The sequence below is a fragment of the Amblyomma mixtum genome, chromosome 3 (genome assembly GCF_055824585.1).
Source record: "Amblyomma mixtum isolate Tamu chromosome 3, ASM5582458v1, whole genome shotgun sequence".
In the NCBI taxonomy this organism is placed as follows: Eukaryota; Metazoa; Arthropoda; class Arachnida; order Ixodida; family Ixodidae; genus Amblyomma; species Amblyomma mixtum.
In genome coordinates, this window is record NC_143014.1 from 123,946,275 (window position 1) to 123,968,416 (window position 22,142).

The 22,142-nt window shown below is 44.5% G+C and overlaps 1 protein-coding gene across 3 annotated transcripts in view; it reads right to left on the reverse strand.

The window, feature by feature from the left end:
• Nup214 (nuclear pore complex protein Nup214) overlaps positions 1-22,134 on the reverse strand; it is a 120,859-nt gene extending 98,725 nt beyond the window's left edge. For 2 of the 3 annotated variants that reach the window (XM_089581058.1, XM_089581057.1), the window contains exons 1-9: positions 21,957-22,134; positions 21,117-21,212; positions 20,895-21,021; positions 15,852-16,072; positions 15,552-15,750; positions 10,435-10,563; positions 6,704-6,807; positions 2,899-2,996; positions 2,702-2,771 (exon numbers count right to left, since the gene is read on the reverse strand). In XM_089581058.1, the coding sequence (XP_089437184.1) occupies positions 2,702-2,771; positions 2,899-2,996; positions 6,704-6,807; positions 10,435-10,563; positions 15,552-15,750; positions 15,852-16,072; positions 20,895-21,021; positions 21,117-21,149 (981 nt within the window). In that variant the 5' untranslated portion in view covers positions 21,150-21,212; positions 21,957-22,134. The remainder of the gene's footprint in view (positions 1-2,701; positions 2,772-2,898; positions 2,997-6,703; positions 6,808-10,434; positions 10,564-15,551; positions 15,751-15,851; positions 16,073-20,894; positions 21,022-21,116; positions 21,213-21,956) is intronic. The other variant, XM_089581059.1, reaches the window with a different exon arrangement.
• Positions 22,135-22,142: the final 8 nt, after the last annotated feature.

Consider the following 22,142-nt stretch of genomic DNA (forward strand, 5'->3'; position numbering starts at 1 on the left):
TTGGGCTCTACATAGTTTGATTCAAATTTCAAGAAGAAATTCTGTGCCATTTGTCAAATATATGGTATTTTCAAGTGTACAACCTGCCCTTGCCTACAGCCCGCACCCCTCGTTTAGAGCCTCATGATAAATTCCCCTCATATTACGCTGCAGAATGTTAGGTGGGCTGATGAGATCAAGAAGTTTGCGAGGATACGGTGGCCGCAGCTGGCAAAGGACAGAATTAATTGGAGAGACATTGGAGAGGCCTTTGCCCTACAGTGGGCATAGCCAGGCTCATGATGATGATGATAATGCCAGCACAGTTACCTGTTCAAAGTACAGCTATGCATTTTATAACCATGAGTGCTCAGTTTGCTGTTAGAACAAGTGCATTCTTAGATGCTCAATCCATGGTCCGAGCAATTCTCAATCCATTATCACATTCAGTCATCAGTGCCACTGCAGTTTTCCTAAGCTTCGTCTTCACTACCCAATACTTAGAAGCCTTCTCATCGATTAAGCTTGTTGATAACAGAACATTTTCCGAAGATTTTTAGCACCATGTCCAAAGTGACTAACCTCCACGCTACAAAGATCCATGTACACAACAGTGCATTTTGACGATGGGGATCGGAGATGCTTTACGGGATGGCAAGCATTACTGTAAAGCATTTCTTCAATCTCTGGTGCGAGTAATGTGCATGAAAATACGGTATATTCCATGAAAAACAAGGCTGTTTCTAAAAGCAACTAAAATATTTCAGTTCATTCCTTAATAAGTACAACTGACCCTGTTCAAAATAAGCACCCCCAGCAGCAAGCTTTTTATTGGTTTTGGTTTGCTGGGTATGTTAGGATATAAACCGCCATGTTGAGAGCAAGTAACCATGACTGTGTCCGTCCCCAAAGCCTAAACCATGTGATGCAAGTATTAGATGCCAGTTGACTATACATTCCACATCGACTGGCATTCCACAAACACACTGTTAATTTGTTTCATATACCTTTACTTTATGATATTTTGTGCCTAACGACAGGGTACACGAGCATGTCACATGTGTCACACAACAGCTCAGGCTACGCAGCAGTGGCACCTACAACCAAGGAACATCATCACAGTTGCTTTAACAGCTTCAGAGCAAGAAACATGTCTAAGCATTTTCTTGCTCTCCGTGCAAAGCATGCAAAAAATCTGGCGCATTTCTTGCTGTGGCCCACTGAGAGGCCAACTTCAAACCCCTGGGGTGCCGTCGTTGCGACTTGTCCATATTTTCTGGTCTGCCACCGAAAAACCTTTGCAAGCTTCCTGGATATGGCTATCAACTACAGGCGCTAGACACATGCTTGCATTTCCAACGCAACCAAAGGTGAAACATGACTAAAAACCTTCAATTACCCCCTGTAAGCTGCTTTAGCACTATGAAAAAGGGAAGAGCTCTACCTTTTCACTGTGTGTGGTTTTAACCACACATCCTTCGTATCTTGGAAAGCCCTAGACCCTAGAGAGCTACAACGGCACACTCAACACAGAGTGCACACCACCTCCAGTCCAGCAATGGGCCAACCACAGGACACAATGCCACATCTTTAAGGCCGTTTTCTTATGTATGTGTATGCACACAGTCGTAACAGAAAGGAAAACCAATTGACTGTGCTGCAGTTCTCTAGACACAAATTATGCGGGACACTTGAGCTGTTGAGCAGCATAGTGGAAAAAAGTAGTACGTGGCAAGACAGAAAATGTGCAAGGCCGATTTCCAAGAACACATATGCAATGTGCATATTCCCCTTCCTGTCAGGCAAGGACACCGGCCAACACTTTCAGATTACTTCTCTGACATTTGTGATAGAGTGGCATGCTAACAACATGAAAAATGGTAAGGCCCGAAGAGCACATCCAAGGCCTTTGAAAGGTCGGTTATTGGTAACACTGGTATGGCGCAAAAAAAAAAAGCACGCTTTAAAATGCCTGTAGCATGTGTACTAAGAACTACATTACCACATATGCACACGTTTAAAATATATTCGTGGCTTGAAGTCACAGTGAATAACCAACTATGCTGGCATTCAAATCTGCTGAGTGATAAATCCATAGTGGCATACCAAATAGCTACTGGTCAAAGCATCATTTTTACACTTTATAAAATACAAGCTCGAAGCATTTAACTGACTGACATCATCGTTTGTGCCACGCTGTGCGAGAGAATGTTATGCTACCATCCTGCAAAGCAGGGTCGACAAAGAAAATGGCAAACCAATTCTCATAATGGAAGCATCATAAAACACTAAAATGCAAAGAGGCCCAAGCACATGCCAGAGGCCTGAGATTGAGCCAGTGCCTACTGCTCCAAGCCTTACTGCAGTTTTTCATCTTTACAACTCTGCCCAGTGCAGATATTAGCATGGCTCACATGGGTCGTGGATCAACGCGGAATTTACCATTTCTGACAGCTGGACCTCAGCTGCTGCTGTGTGCACCAAAGTTGTCACAATTATGAGTCAATAATAGTCTATAATAAAGGTGATCTGTCTATCCTGGTGAACACGCAACACTACATACTGATGTCGTATGCACTATTCATGGAGCGATTTGGACCAAACCCTGTGGTGAAGATAAGGAAATTCAGGGCAGAAAAGTGGGATAAGCTTCTTTAGGGGCAAAACATAGAAGAAATAGGATTCAACTCAAATATAACAGCCACGTTGTTATACTACCTACCTTGTCAGCTGATTTGCATCCAATGACTGCAGATTCAATAGAGTTTCTGGACATGCACATCAAGATGCCCCTGGAAGGAAAAGAGAAATGAGCCCCTCTAATCTGCATTGCACTCCGGCTGCAATATCCAAGGGTACCTTAGATAAGCTTATAGGTAGCCAAATCCTTGACAAAATTCCAAACAAGAGAGGACTCACCAATCTGGCTGATGATATAGCCAGAAGCGGTCCCTTGGGTGCTGTCCACTCTTATAGCATGGTTCCCCAAAGTCAGTATAGGTAATGGGAGTTGTTTTCTGCAAATAACACAAAATATATATTTTTTTAAAAACCAGGAGTGAAAGAAAAAAAAACAATGTAGTAGAAGCTTAGTAATTTGAAATCCGTTCACTTTCTTGAAATCCTTGTTAATTAAAAAATTTTGGGTGGCTCCTAAATTTTCATGCAGATTTTACCAGATAATTTGAGCAGCCAGTGCACATGCCACACTCAGAAGTGATATAGTTATGCGGGTGTCACACAAGCAAATTTAGTGTCGCTTTCAGTAAGTGCATTTCGCCTTGTGAACTGTCACTGCGGCGACATGGTACTACACTGGGAAGAAAAGTGCTATCCAGAATGCACTTTTTTTTTACACCAATGTACTAAGCATGTGCCTTCCCTCCTTCTCTATTTTTGTAAGGCGAAGCCATTACGCCTGCTTTCCAAGATAGGCGTTTCCTTGGGAAAAAATGCAATGAACTGTGGGACGATATATTGGGTGCTGTGCCAGCATCTTCTAGACCCACGCAGATGCGTACATACTTCACACACTGACCTGCCCCAAGAAAGGAGACACAATCTTGTATGCTAGCGTCCTTGAGTTGAGGATTAAGTGGATTAACTGCAGTGCTAACAGCGTGCTACAAGGCAGATGTGTCGCAGAAGATGAACGCACATCTACTATAGATAGACGCCGGCAATGTTTTGAACTATTCCACCAAAGTAACATCACACTGGCATTGTGCAGGAATTTTCACCGCACAGGAAAGCTTACTTTTCATCCCGCGAAGAGTGTTTCAGAGTGAAGACTTTCAGCTGAGCTAAGTGAGTTCACCAAACTCACTATGAGGCGAATGCTTTATAGCCAATGACAGTGAAGTCAATCATGCGACACTATGTGAATGGCTCTAAACGCGAATGTCACTCGAAAACAATACTAAATTTGGCCACATGACAGGAATACTAACTAGAGTTTCAGTTTGGGCTTGTTGGTCTGTTTGCATAGCAAGGGGAGGCAGTGCAAAAAGATGAGGATTAACACAAAAGGTACACAACACAGGTCTGGCGCTGAATTATTATGAAGTATTACACACTCACAAATATTCAGGAAGTTCTTCAATTAATTTTTTTACTATGCTGAAGTGCAAGCTACAAATCAAGTCGCTGCGAGACACTGCAAATGACTGCGCATGAGTGCAGTTAGGCTTGCGCAAGGACTTTTGAAAGAATGAAGATGCTCGTTAATTCGAACTCAGTTAATCTGAACAGACGCCCTGGTCCCGACACAGCCCTGTGCATAGCAATGGGGGAAAACTCCCGATAAGTCGAACATGTCGGTATCCACAACGGTTAATTCGAACTAGGAGCCCCATACTTACACCCGCTCCTCACAGATAGAAGTCTGCCCATAAAGGCTACCAATGCGCTGAAAACTCACCAGCAATGCAAAACAACAAAAACCAAAAAACAAGCAGCGCGCATGAGGTGAGATGCCAACTTTAATGACGGAGAGAGTGCTCCGGTGCATGCCGTAGCGCGTTTTTGCTGCTGGAGCACTGGCTGGCACAGCAGGCGCCGCCAATGCTTTGGCATAAGCCATTGCAGGTGTTCATTGTGCCGCAGTGACGGGCTCCCAAAAAGAGGCCGCGTCCAGGTATGCCAGGCGCGGCAAGCGGTCATCAGAATAGTCCTACTGGATCCAAAATTACATGCTACAGAGTACCGTGCACCTCTGATTGCGCGTAACAGCAGGTGTAATAAACTGATGGCCCCGTTTCCAAGAATAGCAATGATATAATTTCATTATGTCACCATAGTTTCGGTTTCACTTTTCTGAGCTTCGTGCCAGCCTGCAGTGACGGCTGCGGTAGCTGCGGGTATCAGCCGCACAGCAGCTAGCCAACCGAGCATGCAACCGGGCACAATTGCACGCGGTTCGGATGCTGACTGACATCGCTGCGTGTTCCCCACGCTTCCATCCACAAGATTCTTCCATTCCAGTGTGGGCGCCGAAACTGCGCGTTCGTCGTCTGCCATTTCTACGGTGAAGCCGACTCATACGCGATGCGCACATCAGGGGGCTCCATCGCTACCACGTCATACCATGAAGGATTCCGCGGGGGCCCTATCATTTTGGAGCTGCTCTGCTTCGAAGCTCCCGGCAGCATGCACGCAATAAAGCACTGATGTAAATGTGAAAAATGGTCACTGTCATGCTGGGCCCATCTCAAAAGCACATGACCACTGTCCAGTCTTTCATCGAAAAAATTTATCGCGATGAAAGCGGTTCTTGTCAGTTTTTTCGGGGTAATTCGAACTTCGGATAATTCGAACACTTTTCCAGTCCCTTGAAGTTCGAATTAACGAGCTTTTAATGTATCTTTAGCATTGTAATTATCGGACGGTGACTTCAATTTTACGCAAAACATAATATTGGGGATATTTGGAAAACAGGCATTGGGAATACCTTCCATATTCTGTTCTGAGACAAATGGAATGTCTTCATACTGATGCAACTATCAAGATCTATTACTTCTCATGAAGTAAACTGAATGAATGAAGTCACTCTCATGCAAGGAGGGAAAGATTTAAGGTAAGCGTGTATGATATTCAGTGCTATTATACCTATGCTCCACAGATTGATGTGTCACATGCGTTGCTGATAATCTTCTCTTAGTTTTTACTTGTGAGAAACAATGGGCTTGGGCAAGAAAGAGCACTAGCACTGTCACATAGCAATGTTACTAGGCTGACAATGGTGCATTTTAATCTAGTTTGCCCCTGTAATATTTGCGGTGATGCTTAAATGCTCGGCCTGACGTGAATCCTCAAATGCTTTCCTAGTTTTCCCGAGGCAAAATTCGCACACTTTTGCAATGTCACAGATGCACAGTAACCTCAAAGTTTAACAACAAAAAAGAATATATAAATGTCTTGCATGTACAGAGGGCAAAACACTTGTCTAAAACATGTTCTGGGCGTGTTTAGGGCTGAACACGCAATATCTAGCGATAGCATTTGGTTAAAAATGACCTGGATGTAGTGAGCACATGCAGTTAACATAGGATTTAATCGTCATTTCCTGCCTTTCTGGTCGCAGCGGCTTTGGGAGCTGCAGAGAGAAAACACAGTTTGGTCATTCTAGACATGTGTTTTGCCCTCTGTACCTTTCAAAACCGATTAACGCAGCAAGAAGAAAATACTCAAACAACTTGACCACACATACAGAGGGCAAAAAATGGCCCAATCAGGCTACATTCTGCTTTGCAGCAGTCTTAAAGCCAACTGGTACGTCAGCACCTGTCGGATCCAAAACATGACTGGGCAGCTGCATTCAGTTGCATGCATGGCAACAACCTGCTTGTTTTGCTTTGACACAGCACCCAACACCATGCACCACTGCTGTGTATGAGATGCCGCATAACAAAAACCTGAAGTGCCAAAGACTGACAAAGGATGCCATGATCGAGCACGACATACTCGATATGGACAACTATTGCCTTCACTGCTGCGTAGGAAAGCAATGTGCTCACATTTCTTCCATTAGAGACAGACAAGTAAATAGGATATATTACAACCGCAAAACAAATAACAATCACCAGGAATGTGTGCCATACACATGGACATAAACACAGCTGGCTAGCAGAAGATGCGCAAGGTGGCGACTCTGCTCAATCTCACAGCCAATATATAAATAAGTAAATAATAAACTACATCGAAATATTTGCTGGTAATTACTCACCGAGAATGTAAGGGTCATAAGGTTTGTTTGGGAATCTGATGTGCTGGTTGCTGGAGCATACACAACAGCAAAGGCAGTTGGTGCCAACCAACATACACTCAGAACTGCAAATAAATGGAAGACCAATGCTGAGAAATATTGGCACCTTTCACACACTTCTCTCCAATATAAAGCACTGCATCATCAGGTCTCAGGCTCAAAAAAGCTGACAGCATGCAACTGTTTGACGACAATCAAAAGCACAGCAAACTCCCTAGTACTCATGCCTGTCATACTGTCCTTTTCAGAAGTTCCTATGCCCCCAAGTTTGCTGCTGGGCCATGTAGTGCAAGCCTAGTAGCACCCCTGGCACTTCCAAAGGGTGAGCCCTGGGGATACAATTAAGAGCAGCACAGCATGGTCCAGAAGTAAAGCCAGAGGCCTGTGAACTTTTGGAAAAGACAGCACACAAATCCCTAATACCATCTATACCACTGCTTACCAGATGGGAGTCCACAAACCCTGTGCAGTCCTTGAAATGTTTCGCGAGATCCTTAATGCTTTTCCTTTGAACAAAACCTCTTTTTTTTTCCTTTTTGTTCTAAGATCAAATACAGCTAAGTGTACTCATTATGACTAATGCTTCATCAGAAATTTGTACTTTTTAATGACAGCCATTTAAATGTCCAGTGCTGCAATCCTATGCCACAATGCATGGGCAGACTAGCAAAATAAAGCGGTGCACATTCCCGGGATTTTCCTTTTGTGCATAACTGAGAAACAAAACCGATCCACAGTTAAATTCAGTTGTATTACCAATCTTTTGTCATCACCACACTTCTGCCTGCTCTCTTACAGACTCCTTGATCATTTTCAATTGTGCTCCAAGGACCCCCCAACACATTCAAGACTAAGAACCACTGACTTGTGCCTCAACTTCTAACTCAAACTCAACAATCAAAACACAAAAAGCATGCTGCAGATATAACAGTAAAGGACATACATTTTGTTGTACATGCTTATCATCGTAACCACACAAACAGTACACATGATTATGGGTAAAAAAGAAAAGGAAAGGCACATACAGTGGAACCCCGTTAATTTGACCCCCCATTAATTTGGAAATCCGGATAATTCAGACTGCCGACGTGGTCCGGCCAACATCCATGTAAAGTCTATGGTGTTGGGCGCTAGTTAATTTGGATGCTGCTGAGTTCACACCTGTTAATTCGGACGTACTCCAAACTGGAGGCGATGTTGCTGTATGAATGACATAATGAGCGATCGTGCTACTATCCCGCATCATGTCAAATATATTATGTAAGAGAGGTGCCCCCATGCCACCATGGTAGCTCAGCGGTTTTAGCATTCAGCTGCTGGCCCGAAAAATGCAGGTTCGATCCTGGCCACGGCGGTCGAATTTCAATGGAGGTGAAATTCTAGAGGCATATATACTGTGCGATGTCAGTGCACGTTAAGGAACCTAAGGTGGTCGAAATTTCCAGAGCCCTTCACTACAGCGTCCCTCATAGCCTGAGTCACTTTGGGACGTTAAACCCGCGTAAACCAAACCAGAGAGGTGCCCACGTCAGCTAACATCAGCTGTTTGGACATTCGAAGAATCCCAGTGCCGGAAAATTGTGCGGGCGCATAGTTTCTGTTTCCGTTTTCAGAGTTTCTCTCCAAAACAACGATGGTGGCCCAGCAGCGCACCAGCAAGCCAGCCAAATACAGCGTTGAGCAAATTCGGACACTGATTCGCACGTCACTGGTCTTATTGTTTTCTCAGCCGAAAGTGTGTCGCCGTTCCAGAGCAGATGCGTTTCTCTTGGTAGTAAATTGTAAACTGTGGGATTTAACGTCCCAAAGTGACACATGGGCCGCTATGAACAGCACGTTCGCCACGCGCCGTTCGCAGTTTGTGTGGTAGAACCCTGTTCACATGCGACGCCACCGCCTGTAAGGAGACTCCACTGCTTCCGAGTAGCTTCCGAGGAGGTCACCGAGGCCTTTATCATTCTGCACCAGTTCTTCGCTAACAATCCCGAGAGTGTGCACACATATAATGCATCTGACATTATTCAGTAAAATCATTGTTGACTCGCAGTTTTCATCCAAAAGCAGACGACCATCGCCCTGATTTTTGGCAAATAAATTTGTTATGATATGAACACTTATGGCAATTTTCGGGAGGATATTCGTTAATTCAGACCTTTGGATAATTCGGACACTTTTCCCAGTCCACAGAAGTCTGAATTAACGAGGTTTTATTTTATCCATGCACTTTTCTTCGCTGACCCACGCGTTTACACATGCAAAGCATTTTGTGATTAAGTCTTTGGCACAGTTTTGATTAAATATGTCAACAAGTTTCACATTCATGCATATTTTCCTAATGTATCAAGGCGTTCATCACAAAATACTCAAACTCTGGAAGTTTCGCATTGGCACAAATATAACACAACCACGAATATAACATGAGGGGAGCTTCAGCCTTCAGGGGAAAAGAAAAAAGTACTTGACTTATTTTTCACCACCTCTACAGTTCAAAAATCTTGTCAGGCAGCAAATTTCTCTAACCAGAAGTGCCTTAGTGCCCCCTCTTCCCAGTAAGTGTGCAAGATTTCTGGCACTGCAATGGCACGAATGTGGCTCAGTGCTACATCATGAACCATTGTCATGGCAAGACATTAGTACTATGTATTGGTTTGGTTTAGTTTATGGGGTTTAACGTCCCAAAGCGACTAAGGCTATGAGAGACGCCGTAGTGGAGGGCTCCGGAAATTTCGACCACCTGGGGTTCTTTAACGTGCACTGACATCGCACAGTACACGGGCCTCTAGAATTTCTCCTCCAAAGAAATTCCAGCCGCCGCGGCCGGGATCGAACCCGCGTCTTTCGGGTCAGCAGCCGAGTACCATAGCCACTGAGCCACCGTGGCGGCCTAGTACTATGTATTAAGATAGGCACTAAGACACTAGGAAGTTTTAGAGCACGGGGACCCTATCGGTAAAGGGGTAGGGCCTTATTGTACTGCACATGCGCACTGCGCCCCGTTATTCCCCTATCCCCCTAATCGATAGGGTTCCCCTATTCTATAACTCCCTACTAACAAGAGTGGATACTCTCGGCAGACATAGTGAGAATACGTAAAATATATGTTGGTGTCAGTGTGGATTCCGACTTTGGATGTTCATGTACAGCACGCAATTGTCCAAATACAGGTGCATTTAATGGGCTACCATTAGGAAACTACACAGAAGACAAAGACAAAGACCACAAAACAAGAGCACTTGGACGCTTGTTTTGTGGTTAAAACTTCCAGTATGTACAACCAACTAGCCCCACTTGCCGCTTGCGTCCAAATAGCCCAAGTCAAACCTCAACTGCATGCTGCAGAGTTACCCGTGCACCTATGACGTGCACGCAACGGCAGGAGTAACGACGAACAGCTCTACAGGCCCACCTCCGAAAACAGTCCGACGGCTTAGTTTCAGTCTCAATTTTTTAAGCTTCGCGCTAGCCTGTGGCAATGGCAACCATCAGCAGTGTATCAGTCAGCCAGCGGAGCCCAACTACGCCCCGTTTCAGATGCTGAATAGCACATCACTGGTTTTTTTCTCTTTCCCTTAAAGCGAAAGAAGAAAACACGCAAGCAAAAATTTGGTGTCTACAGTCTTTTAACAGGTTGCCAAGAGAAGGAAAACCTGACCACAGCTGACATGCAAGTAGACAAAACAGAAAAGACAAACCGGAGACAGAGTTCTCGAACAGCTTAGGTGGGTCAAAGCTCTTGGCCTCTTGCATGTTGGGCTTATATTGAGTCAGGGTGCCATCCTTCTTGCCCACCACCAGCTGCTTGCCTTTGGGGCTCCAGCACACTGGACAAAGACATAAGCAACAGGTGAAAACCAGCAATCACAGGAATTCGATAACAGATAATGTGGCAAGCGTTTATTGCTTTGAATGCCCACAATCTAACAAACAAGGCTGAAAGTCAAGAAAACTGGTATACACTCAGTGACTTCAGGAAATATCAACACTACACAAAGACAGTAACAGAGAAGGCAAACGGGATGAAACGCTTCATCCTCTTTTCCTTCCACATTACCATTCGTGTTCACGTAGCACTGTTGTTTCACAAAGGTGAACCCACGCAATTTCTGAACCCCGTTTTTTGCCTTGCAATTTATCTTAAGCTCTATTACACCTATGAAGCCTAACAGGGTGTACAGCTGAGCCGATTGCTTGTGGCCCCAAGTGGTAATATCAAAACCCACTTAAAGCATTAGAACAGCAGCTATAACAGATAGGTCACAATTTCCCAGTTGCATTTGTGCACTTTCCATGTAATTTGTGCCCATTTTCAAATAGCTTCAACAGATATAATAAAAAACCTTATCAATAATTTCAATAAAGTGAAAATTTTTGCCCTCAATGCGTGAAGTGAGTGTTTGCTGTATCATTTTTGTGACATACGCATGCCATATTTTCATGCTCAGAAAATGGTATAGGAACTTTTATTTAGTGAACAGCTTTATCGGTGATATGCAGCTCGATCAGTGCATTCATGCATAATCCAGATGCCCATTCCAATAGTTGAAGTTTTAATGCTGTTCTCTTCGAAGAAATCCAAGGTTTGACAACATCCCGTCTGGTCAGGTAGTAGATTCATGTTGAAAGGAAAAGGAAACGCCGACCGACACATCTAACAATTTTAACAACCTTTGACCGGCATTCCTTTTTCCTTTCAACATGCTATCCTTGAGCCTGCCACATGAAGAATCCAAAGGCAACCAATAGTTCAATGGTACAATGTTCCTGTGCCAACTTATCCCCTAAGGTCTGCAAAGCCAGAAAACTTCCTTAACTCAGCCGCCACTGCATCAGTTTCATCTCTGGTGAATTTTGAGCAAAAGAGAGCCCTAGCGCAAACACAGCCTCCTCTAGCATTACTGTATTTTATTCATTGACAACTATACCCCAGAAGTTCCACAGTGAACTCTGACAGACCTGAAAAGAACGCTCACGTATATTGCAAAAAAAAATGCTATCCCTTCTGCTACAGGTTTTAACTTTTCAAGTTGTTTAATTTTGTTTCTTTTTCATGTTCCAAGATGCAACAAAAAGATGCACGTAATGAAGTGGCTGCATTATCCCACTAAGTGTGTTATAACTAGGAGTAGGACTTTTCTGTTTAAACCAAAAAACACCGAAATTCGTTTTTTAAAATTCTGTTTTAACCGGTAAGGGTTAGTATTTCTGGCATGCATGCCACAACTAACTAGCTATTCAGTACTATAGTTACAGTAAATCACAGCAAAAAACTAAGAAAGTGCTGGAACCATGAGTGCAGTGATACAAAGGTATCTTAGGAATTCGGTACAATGACTGTGAGTTGCGAGGCATTGATCTCCGAACTCAGACATACTGTTGCAGATAGGAATGCTGACGACTTAGCTAAGTGCTACTGACTAGCACAGCGCCGTCCACGCAGACTTATCACTGACTTGAGGCCGTCGCTTCGTTACGTAGGTTTTTCGACTGCATGTAAGGACACTGAAAACTTTTGGAACTGTAATAAGCAACCATCAATGCAAAACACCATGCATAAAAAGCGTGAAGGGAAGGTGTCGTGTTCTGGCTTCCGCGATGGTTAAGCCGCGGCAGTTCCATCGCTGCCTCAACAAGCGGAGCATAGGGTGCACGCTCTTCTCAATTAGTGTGGAGTACAGAGTCGATCATACTTGTCTAAAGCGCTCGAGCGGTGTGCTAGGAAGCAAATGAAGTTAAATCTTATCACAGCTGCTTTGCTGGGGGTAAGGCCCTTGTGCCTGTGTGATGCACATGTCTATTAGGCTTCTTCCCAGCAAAAGTATTATCAGTGAAAGTCAATGCCTTCTTTAGAATTTCGCATTATTTCCACTGGATGGCACTGCTCGAGCGCTCTAGACAAGTGTGATCGACTCTGTACGGCCAGAATGTGGCAATCAAGATTTAGAACTAAACTTCCACTTCTGCTTTGTCTCACAGCCAAATAATTTAACTTTGGCATTTTCACTTTTTGTTACGACTGTACAACTTTCTTCTGCAAAGACAGCTTTTATGATGGTCATTTATGTTGTACATACTGGTAAATGAGAGGCTGGATAAAAAAAGAAAAGGTTAATGCAAACTGTACGCCATCTCTCACTGCACAGGGACATCATATATATTCCATCGATAAAGGCCGAATGTTTGTATGCAGAAAATAACATTAGCCGGGGAAAAAAAAACGAATGTGACATTCTAAAATAAACGATGAAAAAAGTCCGTCGAATTTTCGAAACATCGAAAACGAAAAGTCCAACCTCTAGTTACCACTAAAGGTTCGAGTTCTCTTTCTCTATATTTTTTAAATTCGGCAGACTCTTCTGTTTATTTCAGGACATAGTTTTTGGTTTGTTTCTCTGGATACTTTTCTATGGGTGAATTATTATTATTATTTTTTTGCGACATGTACTTTTACTGGGTGGGGAGGTATTGGGTGGGTGGAGGTGGGTGGTGCTTCCGGAGGGCAACTGGCTTTCCCACTCTCTGGATTTGATTGCGCACTCGCTTTTTCGTTCCAATGCTACATGGGCTTCCAGTGTACGGAGAGCTTGTGGATGGTAGAGGTAGGTGGGTTGCTGGTGGGTGGAACTTCTGGAGGGTACAGTTGAGTGGGTGTTAGTGGGGCTTGCGCAGGGTGGAGAGATGGACAGAGGGTGCTAATAAGTTGGTGGGAATCCCCCTAGGTAAAAGGGGTGTGATGGGGATGTGGCTTGTGTTTCTGGAGGGTGGAGGTTTCACTCATTGATGCTTCGTACAGATAACTCCAGCATTTTCACCTAGTGCCGCTGTTACTGCTATTACAGTAAAACAGCACTGGAAATAAGCCTAACAAAAAACTTGAGGGGACACTTAAACTCCGCTTTAAGGGTATTATGATGCAACAGCATTAACAGGTCCCTGCAGCGGCCTGGGGCCCTCTGTGCGTACAACTCTGCAGACACGGTCATTGTCTACTTTACATTTACATTCACTGATCGGAGTCCTCACACCACTCATGGCACAGTAGTGCCGCAGGTGAGCAATGTGCCACTGCCCCGGCAGGTGGCTGTTTCAAACACAGCAGCCAGTGAAGCTTGCGAGACCCAGGTTGCTTCCCCAAGCAACCTCTCGCAATCAATCATTAATTTAACTGCCACCTACTATGGTGGGCAGGTTGTGATGACATCACAAGATCACATCACATAGGTGGCAGGTGGGCCACCTGCTTTTTTTTTTTCTCACGCCATCGTCGACACCGGATTTTTCTGCAGAACGGGAGCCTCACTACCACGTTAATAATTTGCTCAGGCCAGGTGAACCCATAAAATGAAAGTATCCTAGTTTCAGTTATAAGGACAATTCAAAGTGATATCAGGTGAGAACAAGAGATAATTAGCACAACGAGAAGTCTTACTTCTATTGCAAACTTCAGATGGTGAGCATACGAAAGGAACGAATCAATCATGAATATGCAAAAGGCCATTATTTGGGACCACGACAAAGAAATTATCATGACTGGTAAGAGTATTAAAATTAATTCATCTAAAACCAGTTTTGTGGCATTCCATGCCCCTCAAAGAAAAATTACTTCAGACCTATCGAAACATATCAGTAATGTTATTATACCACAAACACATTATACTATATTTCTAGGTGTGATTGTTCACTCAAATTTAAAGTTTAATCATCATGTTGCTTTGTTGTTAATCAAATTGGTTTTGGAATAAGGGCTCTTATCAGAACACAACCATTTTTCAGTTTAGATACATTGCCCTCCATTTATTATGCACTTATACACTCCCATATTAATTACTGTATGACTTCATGGGGCAGCACATACAGAGGTCATCTAGACTTACTTCTATGTAAAAACAAGAGCTCAGAATCATCACTTTCTCTTCTTTTACTCCAGCCACCGCGGTGGCTCAGTGGTTATGGCGCTCGGCTGCTGACCTGAAAGACGCGGGTTCGATCCCGGCCGCGGCGGTTGAATTTCGATGAAGGCGAAATTCTAGAGGCCCGTGTACTGTGTGATGTCAGTGCACGTTAAAGAACCCCAGGTGGTCGAAATTTATGGAGCCCTCCACTGCAGCGTCTCTCATAGCCCGAGTCGCTTTCTGCACCTTTGTTCCAGTCACTGAACATCCTGTCCCTTGAGCAACTACACAAATTTCAGGTCCTGGTTTTCCTTTTTGAAGTCATCAATAAATATACTTGTGTTAATTTCTTCCCTGAAAATATATTTACTAATAATAACATGACACCTTTTGCTTTGTCGAACAATTTCTTATTACCAAAAACACAGACTAATTATGACAAGCAAACATCTTTCTTTGCCATCTCCACATGGAACAACTTGCACCCTTCACTGGAATCACCAATATCATTGTACAAGTTCAAAAAAAAAATGTTAAAGCACCACGTTTGAGTCCTTAGATATCTAATACATTTTTGCCCTTAGAAATTCTGTATGACACTCATCTGCTGTATATTTGTTTGCCTTTCGTTGTTTGTTTCTTTGCTTTCTTTATTTTCACCTCAGACTGTTGTGCATGCGCTGGTATATTATACTCTGTTTATGAAGCATTAGGAGGCCCTATTTGCAGTTTTGACTTTCGGGTCTCGCGCTGTATATGTACCCTATAACCATGCACTGTACCGAAATCTGAAATAAAAAATGTTAAAAAAAAAATGCTGAATGGAAGAGAGAGAGAGACATTTTAATGATTACAGGCAGGTGCGCCTGGAGTGTATCAAGCACTGGGCAGGCAATGGACAGCAAGACAGAAATACTCACAGGCTGTGCCTCCAGCAGAAGGTGGGAGTGTGCCAAGAATCGTCAGAGCTTCCCCTGAAAGATCGTAGATTGACACTGAGCCATTGTTAAGGCAGGCAGCGAACGTATCACATGCCACTGGATTCCATGAAAAGTCTTGCAGGGTAACGCCTGGCTGGGTGCTGAGCCGTACAGTTGCAATCGGTCGTGTTTCTAGTGCCTGCAGTGAAAGAACAAAGAGTGTGTTGAAAGTGTGATCACTGATGCTTATGCAAAACAATGGTAATGCGGCACTTTTACAGCAGCTGTTACTGACTTTACCTGGCCTCCAAAACCCCGAACATCATACATGTCAGCTACAGGGACACCATCTCGCATCAATCCAACAGCCAATGTTGTGTCATCTGCATTGAGTGCAACCAACAGCACAGGCCCTGTTGTTGGGAGCAAGCGAAAGGGGCAGTTCTCCGCTGGTGCCTTGCTGTTTGGCCCCTCTTCTGCATCACAGTTTTGGATATCTTCAAGAGTACAGATTTTCACACCTGCAGGTAGAGGAAAAGGAGGGAAGCGCATAAAACAGCAGTAAAGGATATTAAATGTGCAATGCTCTCAATGCATCTAGCAACAACAGGGTGCCAAGCAATTCTGGATATTCATCAGACCCTCTGGATTGTCTTCATGAACGGGTAAGCAATCATAAACGGGCATAATTCCACACTAAAATTTGGATGCAACTTTTTAAAATACAGTCCAAACCGATTATATCTAACTCGGTTAGATTGAATTAGTCGCTATATTGAATAATTTCCGAGCCCTATAAAGCTACAAAGCAAATGTACCAGAAAATGTACGGTTATATCATACAAAAATTAGCCGTCACATCAAATACATTAACCTTCAAGCACCACTGGGCAACTCGAAAAGCTGGCTTTCCAACAACACATATCCACGGGTTAGCTTCCCCGCAGGTCCTATTGAACTACGGACAACTACACTAGACACAAGAAGCTGGCTTTCCCTCAGCACATCTCCGGAAATTAGCTTTCCTGCATGAACCTGTGGATGTCATAGTGCTGCGTAGTGTGTGCAGACCAATGATGACACGGATTTTGCATGACATAGTTGGCGGGTGCGTAGCCAGCCAACCAGAACAAGCGTTTCCAGCATGCTCGGTCAGTTGTGCTCTCATTGTCACGCAGTTCGCATGTACGATTGTAGTGCTGCCATCGCCAATTTCACATGGTTTTAATTGTCTCCGTGTGCGTGCGATGGCAGCCGCGAAACGCAGAACCTCCCCCTTTCCCACGAAGCTGGAAATTATCAAGCAAGTTGAACGAGGTGAAAAGAAATCCAAGGTCACTGCAGCTTACAAGATTCGAGCAGCACGCTGAGCACCATTTTGAAGAACAAGACTGATGTTCTGGTTAAAGCGAAGAGACCTGGTGGAAAAAGAAAGCCTCTGCGATGTTTGCGGAATGCGCTTTCGGTTCCAGTGACCTACAGGTCTAATCGAAGAGTGTGGATATCCTGCGAACTTTCAGCCAAGCGGCCAGTCATGAAACGACAAGCTGGTAGGCCACTATCGCAACGTCTGCCTCGCCACAGACAACAGCTGTAGCCACCACTGCAGTGCTAGTTTCAGCAACATTGCACTTCGCTTACTGCCGCTCAACGATACGTCGGTGCTTCAGCTCTTGGACCAGCGGATAATGTGCGCAGTGAAACCTGATTGTAAGAAACATCCGAGTGAACGGCTCCTGCACAGCATAAGGACTAGAGGAGACCTAAAAATCGACGTCTTAGATGTCATGTCTAGGCCGAGTGGGTCATGGAATGAAATCACAAATGGAACTATAAAGAACTGGCTCCAACATTTTGGTATGTGCTTTCCCGGAGCAGACAAAGCAGATTTTTTGTCGGATGAGCTTGATAGAGCCGTTGCGGTCCTTGATGACATGTGGAACCAGTTGTCCAACTTTCCTGACGCTGGTTTGCTCACTGCTACAGCGCGTCACTAGAAGGCTGAGGTCACAGCTGCTCACAGTTTATTGATAACATTGAATAATGTGTTCTCTCCATGCATATGACGAACAAACAAAAAATTCAAAACTATTTCGCTCAGTAACCTGAACGCAGTAGTGGCTATCATAGAAATACATTTTTTGTCCATCTCAGTGTGTATGTTGTTAAATTTACTGCTATTTTTATATCGAACTGCATGCTATATCGAACTGTCTTTTTTTGCGGGTTCAACTGTAGTATTTATTTATGGAGAGAGGGTGAAGGATCTGTCGCTTGCCGTGCTGTGCGCCTGGGTCGCACCGAAGCCTCCTTAGTAACAGTGCCTACTGCAGAGGAGGAAAAACTTTATTTCGTCAAAAGCACATGCAAGTGGCTCTCGTCAGTCCTCAACTGACGGCGACCACGGCGGCCCACTCCATGGCCCGGACCCGGACAGCCGTGTCTGAGCTGGCAAATACGGCCTCCCACTGCTCAAGAGAAGGATCTTGCAGCAGAGCCACAAGGAGCGGCTCTTTCTTGCATTCCCACAGGATATGATCATATGTAGCCGGGTCCCTACACCATTTACACTCCGGCTTCACCTCTTGCGGATATATTTTGCTAATATACAAGGACTTGGGAAAGATCTCGTCTGGAGTATTCTCCAAACACACTCCTGCTCCTTGACCAATGTCTTATCCGGCGGTGGGAAAACCCTCCGGCTCAACTTGTTGAACTATTGGACGCCGGGGACATCGAGCTGTGCGCCCTCGCCTGGGCGCTAGAGCGGGTCTCAGAGCTCACTTCTGCACCAAAGCTAGCCATACATACCGACTCACAGGCTCCTCTCCAAGCATGCAAATCACACTACCTGTTAAATGCCGGACATAGGGGTAACGAAAGGGCTGATGAGGCAGCATGTGAGCTTTTATCACCCTGCACTGGCTCAGAAAGCCTACTTTTGCAGCCACACCCCTCACCATCCCTCCCGCCCCCATAAGACCTGGCTTGAGCCATGCGCATGGTAGCAGCAAACGAGCGTAACAAGATAAGACAGGCGTTACCACCTGACACTGACCCACTACCTGGGGGAATACCGAGAGCAGGGTAGGTGCTGCTACACTGTCTCCGCTCAGGCTTCATCCTCACTCCTGATGTAACAGACTGATGATGACGGTACAGGCCCCGAAGAACAACCCGTACCGCTTCAACTGCTGACCCTGACGCCCGGACTGGGCCCACCACATTCTATTTGATCTGGGAGTGCAAGGCCTACACCGGACCTAGGGAGCACCATCTCGACCATACTCTGGTACCAATCTACGAGACCTGGATTCAGCCACCGGGTGGACTGTCTAACTCTTCGGGGGCGATGCTAGACTCGCTTCTGACTTTCGCTAAGGAGTCAGGCCTTTTGCACTTCCTGTAACCCACCTATTCCCATCATCCTCCTCCCTTTAGGCCTAAGAGCCACCCCCTCTAAATAAACAAACTTTCACTAACTCCTGTACATTTGGCCATTCCAAGCTTTTTATGGTTTGGCTTAGGTTTATGCGGTGTAATGTACCAAAGCGATTCAGGCTATAGGGGACGCTGTAATTTCGACCACCTGTGGCCCTTTAATGTGCACTGACATTGCACAGTATGTACATGGCCAAGCTTTTTATGCAATGAACAGTACACGAAGTTGGCAGCATGTCCCAATTACATGTCATTACAAACTGTAACATGGATATCAAACTAGATTTCCATGCTGAGTGGGCAACTAAGCTGCTTGAAGGCACCAGAAGTCTTGTCTTTATCGTTTGCCTCAACTTTAGTGTGCAAAAAGTCTTTTTGTGCCTTCAAGCACTGCAGTTGTCTATTATGAACCAACACTAACTAGGCCATATCTTAGTGCTGTTGCCTCAGAAAATTGTGACAATAGACTCCTGCTGTCTTAAAAACAGTTAACATTTATTTGATTGATTGTTATGTTGAAGTCCACAAACTAAAAACTTCCATTTCAAAGCCAGCTCTATTGTAGAAAAGTCTGACCATGGTATAATAAGGCACAGTTCCCTAAACAAATCCTAAAATATCTTCTTCTCACAGATCAAGTTTGTTTATGAGGCTTCCTCCCTTCTTTCAGCACTGGTAGCATGCTGGAAGATGCAAGGTAAGCTTCAAGCAGCACATACAATATTTTCACTGTTCAGTTTTTTATTTGTTATTTTTTGATGTGAGGTGCTCTTCTCTCCTACCAGGAAATCAGCCTGGTGTCACTCTATCATCCCTGATGGAGAAGGAGCTAACCTGATGGAAAACAAACTATGAAAAGACTGCAAAAACACAGAAAAAAAGCAAGAAAATGTTTCAGGCCCAATATAAATGGCAGCAACTGTAAATGAAATTTCAGATTTGCTAAGTGCTGCATTTCAGGCATCATTACCTGCCTCCATACACTCACCACAGTTCACTGGTAACAGAGTATTAACGCTAGGTAAAGAGCTAAAAGAACAGCAATTACTGCACAAAATTTGCAGTGTCACAACCAACAACCAAAAAACACAGTGAAAGGCAGATGAAATTTATAGTGAAGGTTAGTGGCAACACTGCCCTCTCCCCTTCTCCCTCAAGGCACCACAATCCATCTCGTGCTCCGGCTGCTTTTTCCTATGCTGGTCGTTCTTTTTCTGACACGGGGTTGCATTAAAAAAACTTTATATGGCCAGTGCCATATGCCAGAGCAGTGCATGTAGCTATGGACAATCAGCGCAATTCAATGGCACATGTAGTTCAAAGCTACTGCTGCTTAAAAAGGGAACGCATGCCCACCTCATGATTACAAGTCATCTCCCATACCAACAGCCAACAGCGCTCTGCCCCTGGGGCAGACCGAAGTGTGTGAAAATGTTATGTCCCCATTCTCGCTATCTGTCGGCGAGTCAACCCTCGATAAGTGTTGATCTGCACACTGCTGCTGCTTGCCAGCTACTAATGCTTAAAGGTTCGATTATCCTTTTGTGGTGCATGTTTTGGTTTTATTTCTTTAAAAAATAGTGCAATTTCAAACAACTTACTTATTTGTTACAAGTCCTTATTCACATGCTTTAATCATTCGAAGTGCACCAAATCATGCTGTCTGCTCCTGAGCAGACGATGTGCGAGCCAGATGTCTCTCTGCTCTTTGAAGAGCAACCGCTGAAAAGGATGTATACATGACACAGCATGCAATGCCACTAGATTGCTCCAATTGTAAACAATAATGCTCCATCCCATGTTTCTTTTCATAAAGCTTTTGACTATACATACATGTTGCGTGAAAAACCAGGCAACGAACTAGGGGCTAAGCACGACTTCCTGTAAGTGTTCTCTGCTTACCCAGATCAAAGCCTGCGAAGATCAATCCAAACCTAGAAGACGCCGCAACCAGGTTTACGGAATCCGCGCTGACGGATTCACCGCCGGCTGTGACATTCACGGTGCGAACCGGGTGGAACAGGAAATCCTACCGGGTAAAAGATTTGCGAAAGTGTGGCTGTCATTGCTTGAAACTGTCACTTTCCAAAAGAAACAAACGGGACTGGGAGCATAAGCACGCACCGGGTTGGGTCTCGTAGGTCCCATACACGCCATTGCCGGAGCAGTTGCGCGCGTTAAAACCGAAGAGACTGAAAACTTTCGGAGTCTTCACAATTCCTGCAAAAAATAGAAATAAATACAAATTTGAAGCACCCTCGTCAGTACAAACAACTTTGCAACAAGCCGAAGTTGACATCCACTATCTGCTGTGGGTCTACCCAGCATTGAAAACGAATGAATCTCCCGACGAACAGTGCTGCGTCCTATGCTATGGAAACTTTTTTTTTTTTTCGTACATAAACAACCCCCTTCTTGTGTGCTTCTTGTGGGCGATTCCCCTGAAAAGATTTTCTTTTTAAACATCACTTTAAAAAGAAAATCTTTTCAGGGGAATCGCCCAACGAGCAACCTCGTAGTCAGATTTGTCCTGTCCGGAGCTCGAACCTGGAACTACCGCCGCTTTATCGGGGCAAACGCCCAAGGTTAACAGGAAAGCTATCAATTGGTAAGAAACGATGTCAGATCACACTGTTCAGGAGAATCCACTGATGTGTAGTAGCTAGACTTCAAAGAGGGGGTACAAATGTCAATAATTATACGCAACAAGTAGAGACCTCGTCAAGTCGTGAAGTTTACTACAAGTCATGAGCAGCTACTACTAAGCCGCAAAGAACTGAACACACACAACTTTTCTTTATTGAATTCATGATGAAAAAGATCGAAAGCAAACTTGGATCTACCAGTACTACCAGGTCGAGATAAAGTGGGTAACAAGACATTCAATAGCATTTGATAAACAACACCATGCAAGTTGCGACACCTTAAGCAATTAGTAAATAAGGCAACTGAAGGAATACGTACTTTAGTCACGGAACTGCCAACCATGTCAACTAAAGTTACGAGTTTGAACGCTGAAGATTGCAGATCCCGCGCTTAAACGGACGACGCACTCCTCGTGCAATTCAGCGCGTAATTAAAGCATTGCGATGGTACAGTCTACAGGGTGGTGCGTGCCGCGGCTCGGACTACGCCGTCATCAGCGCATTG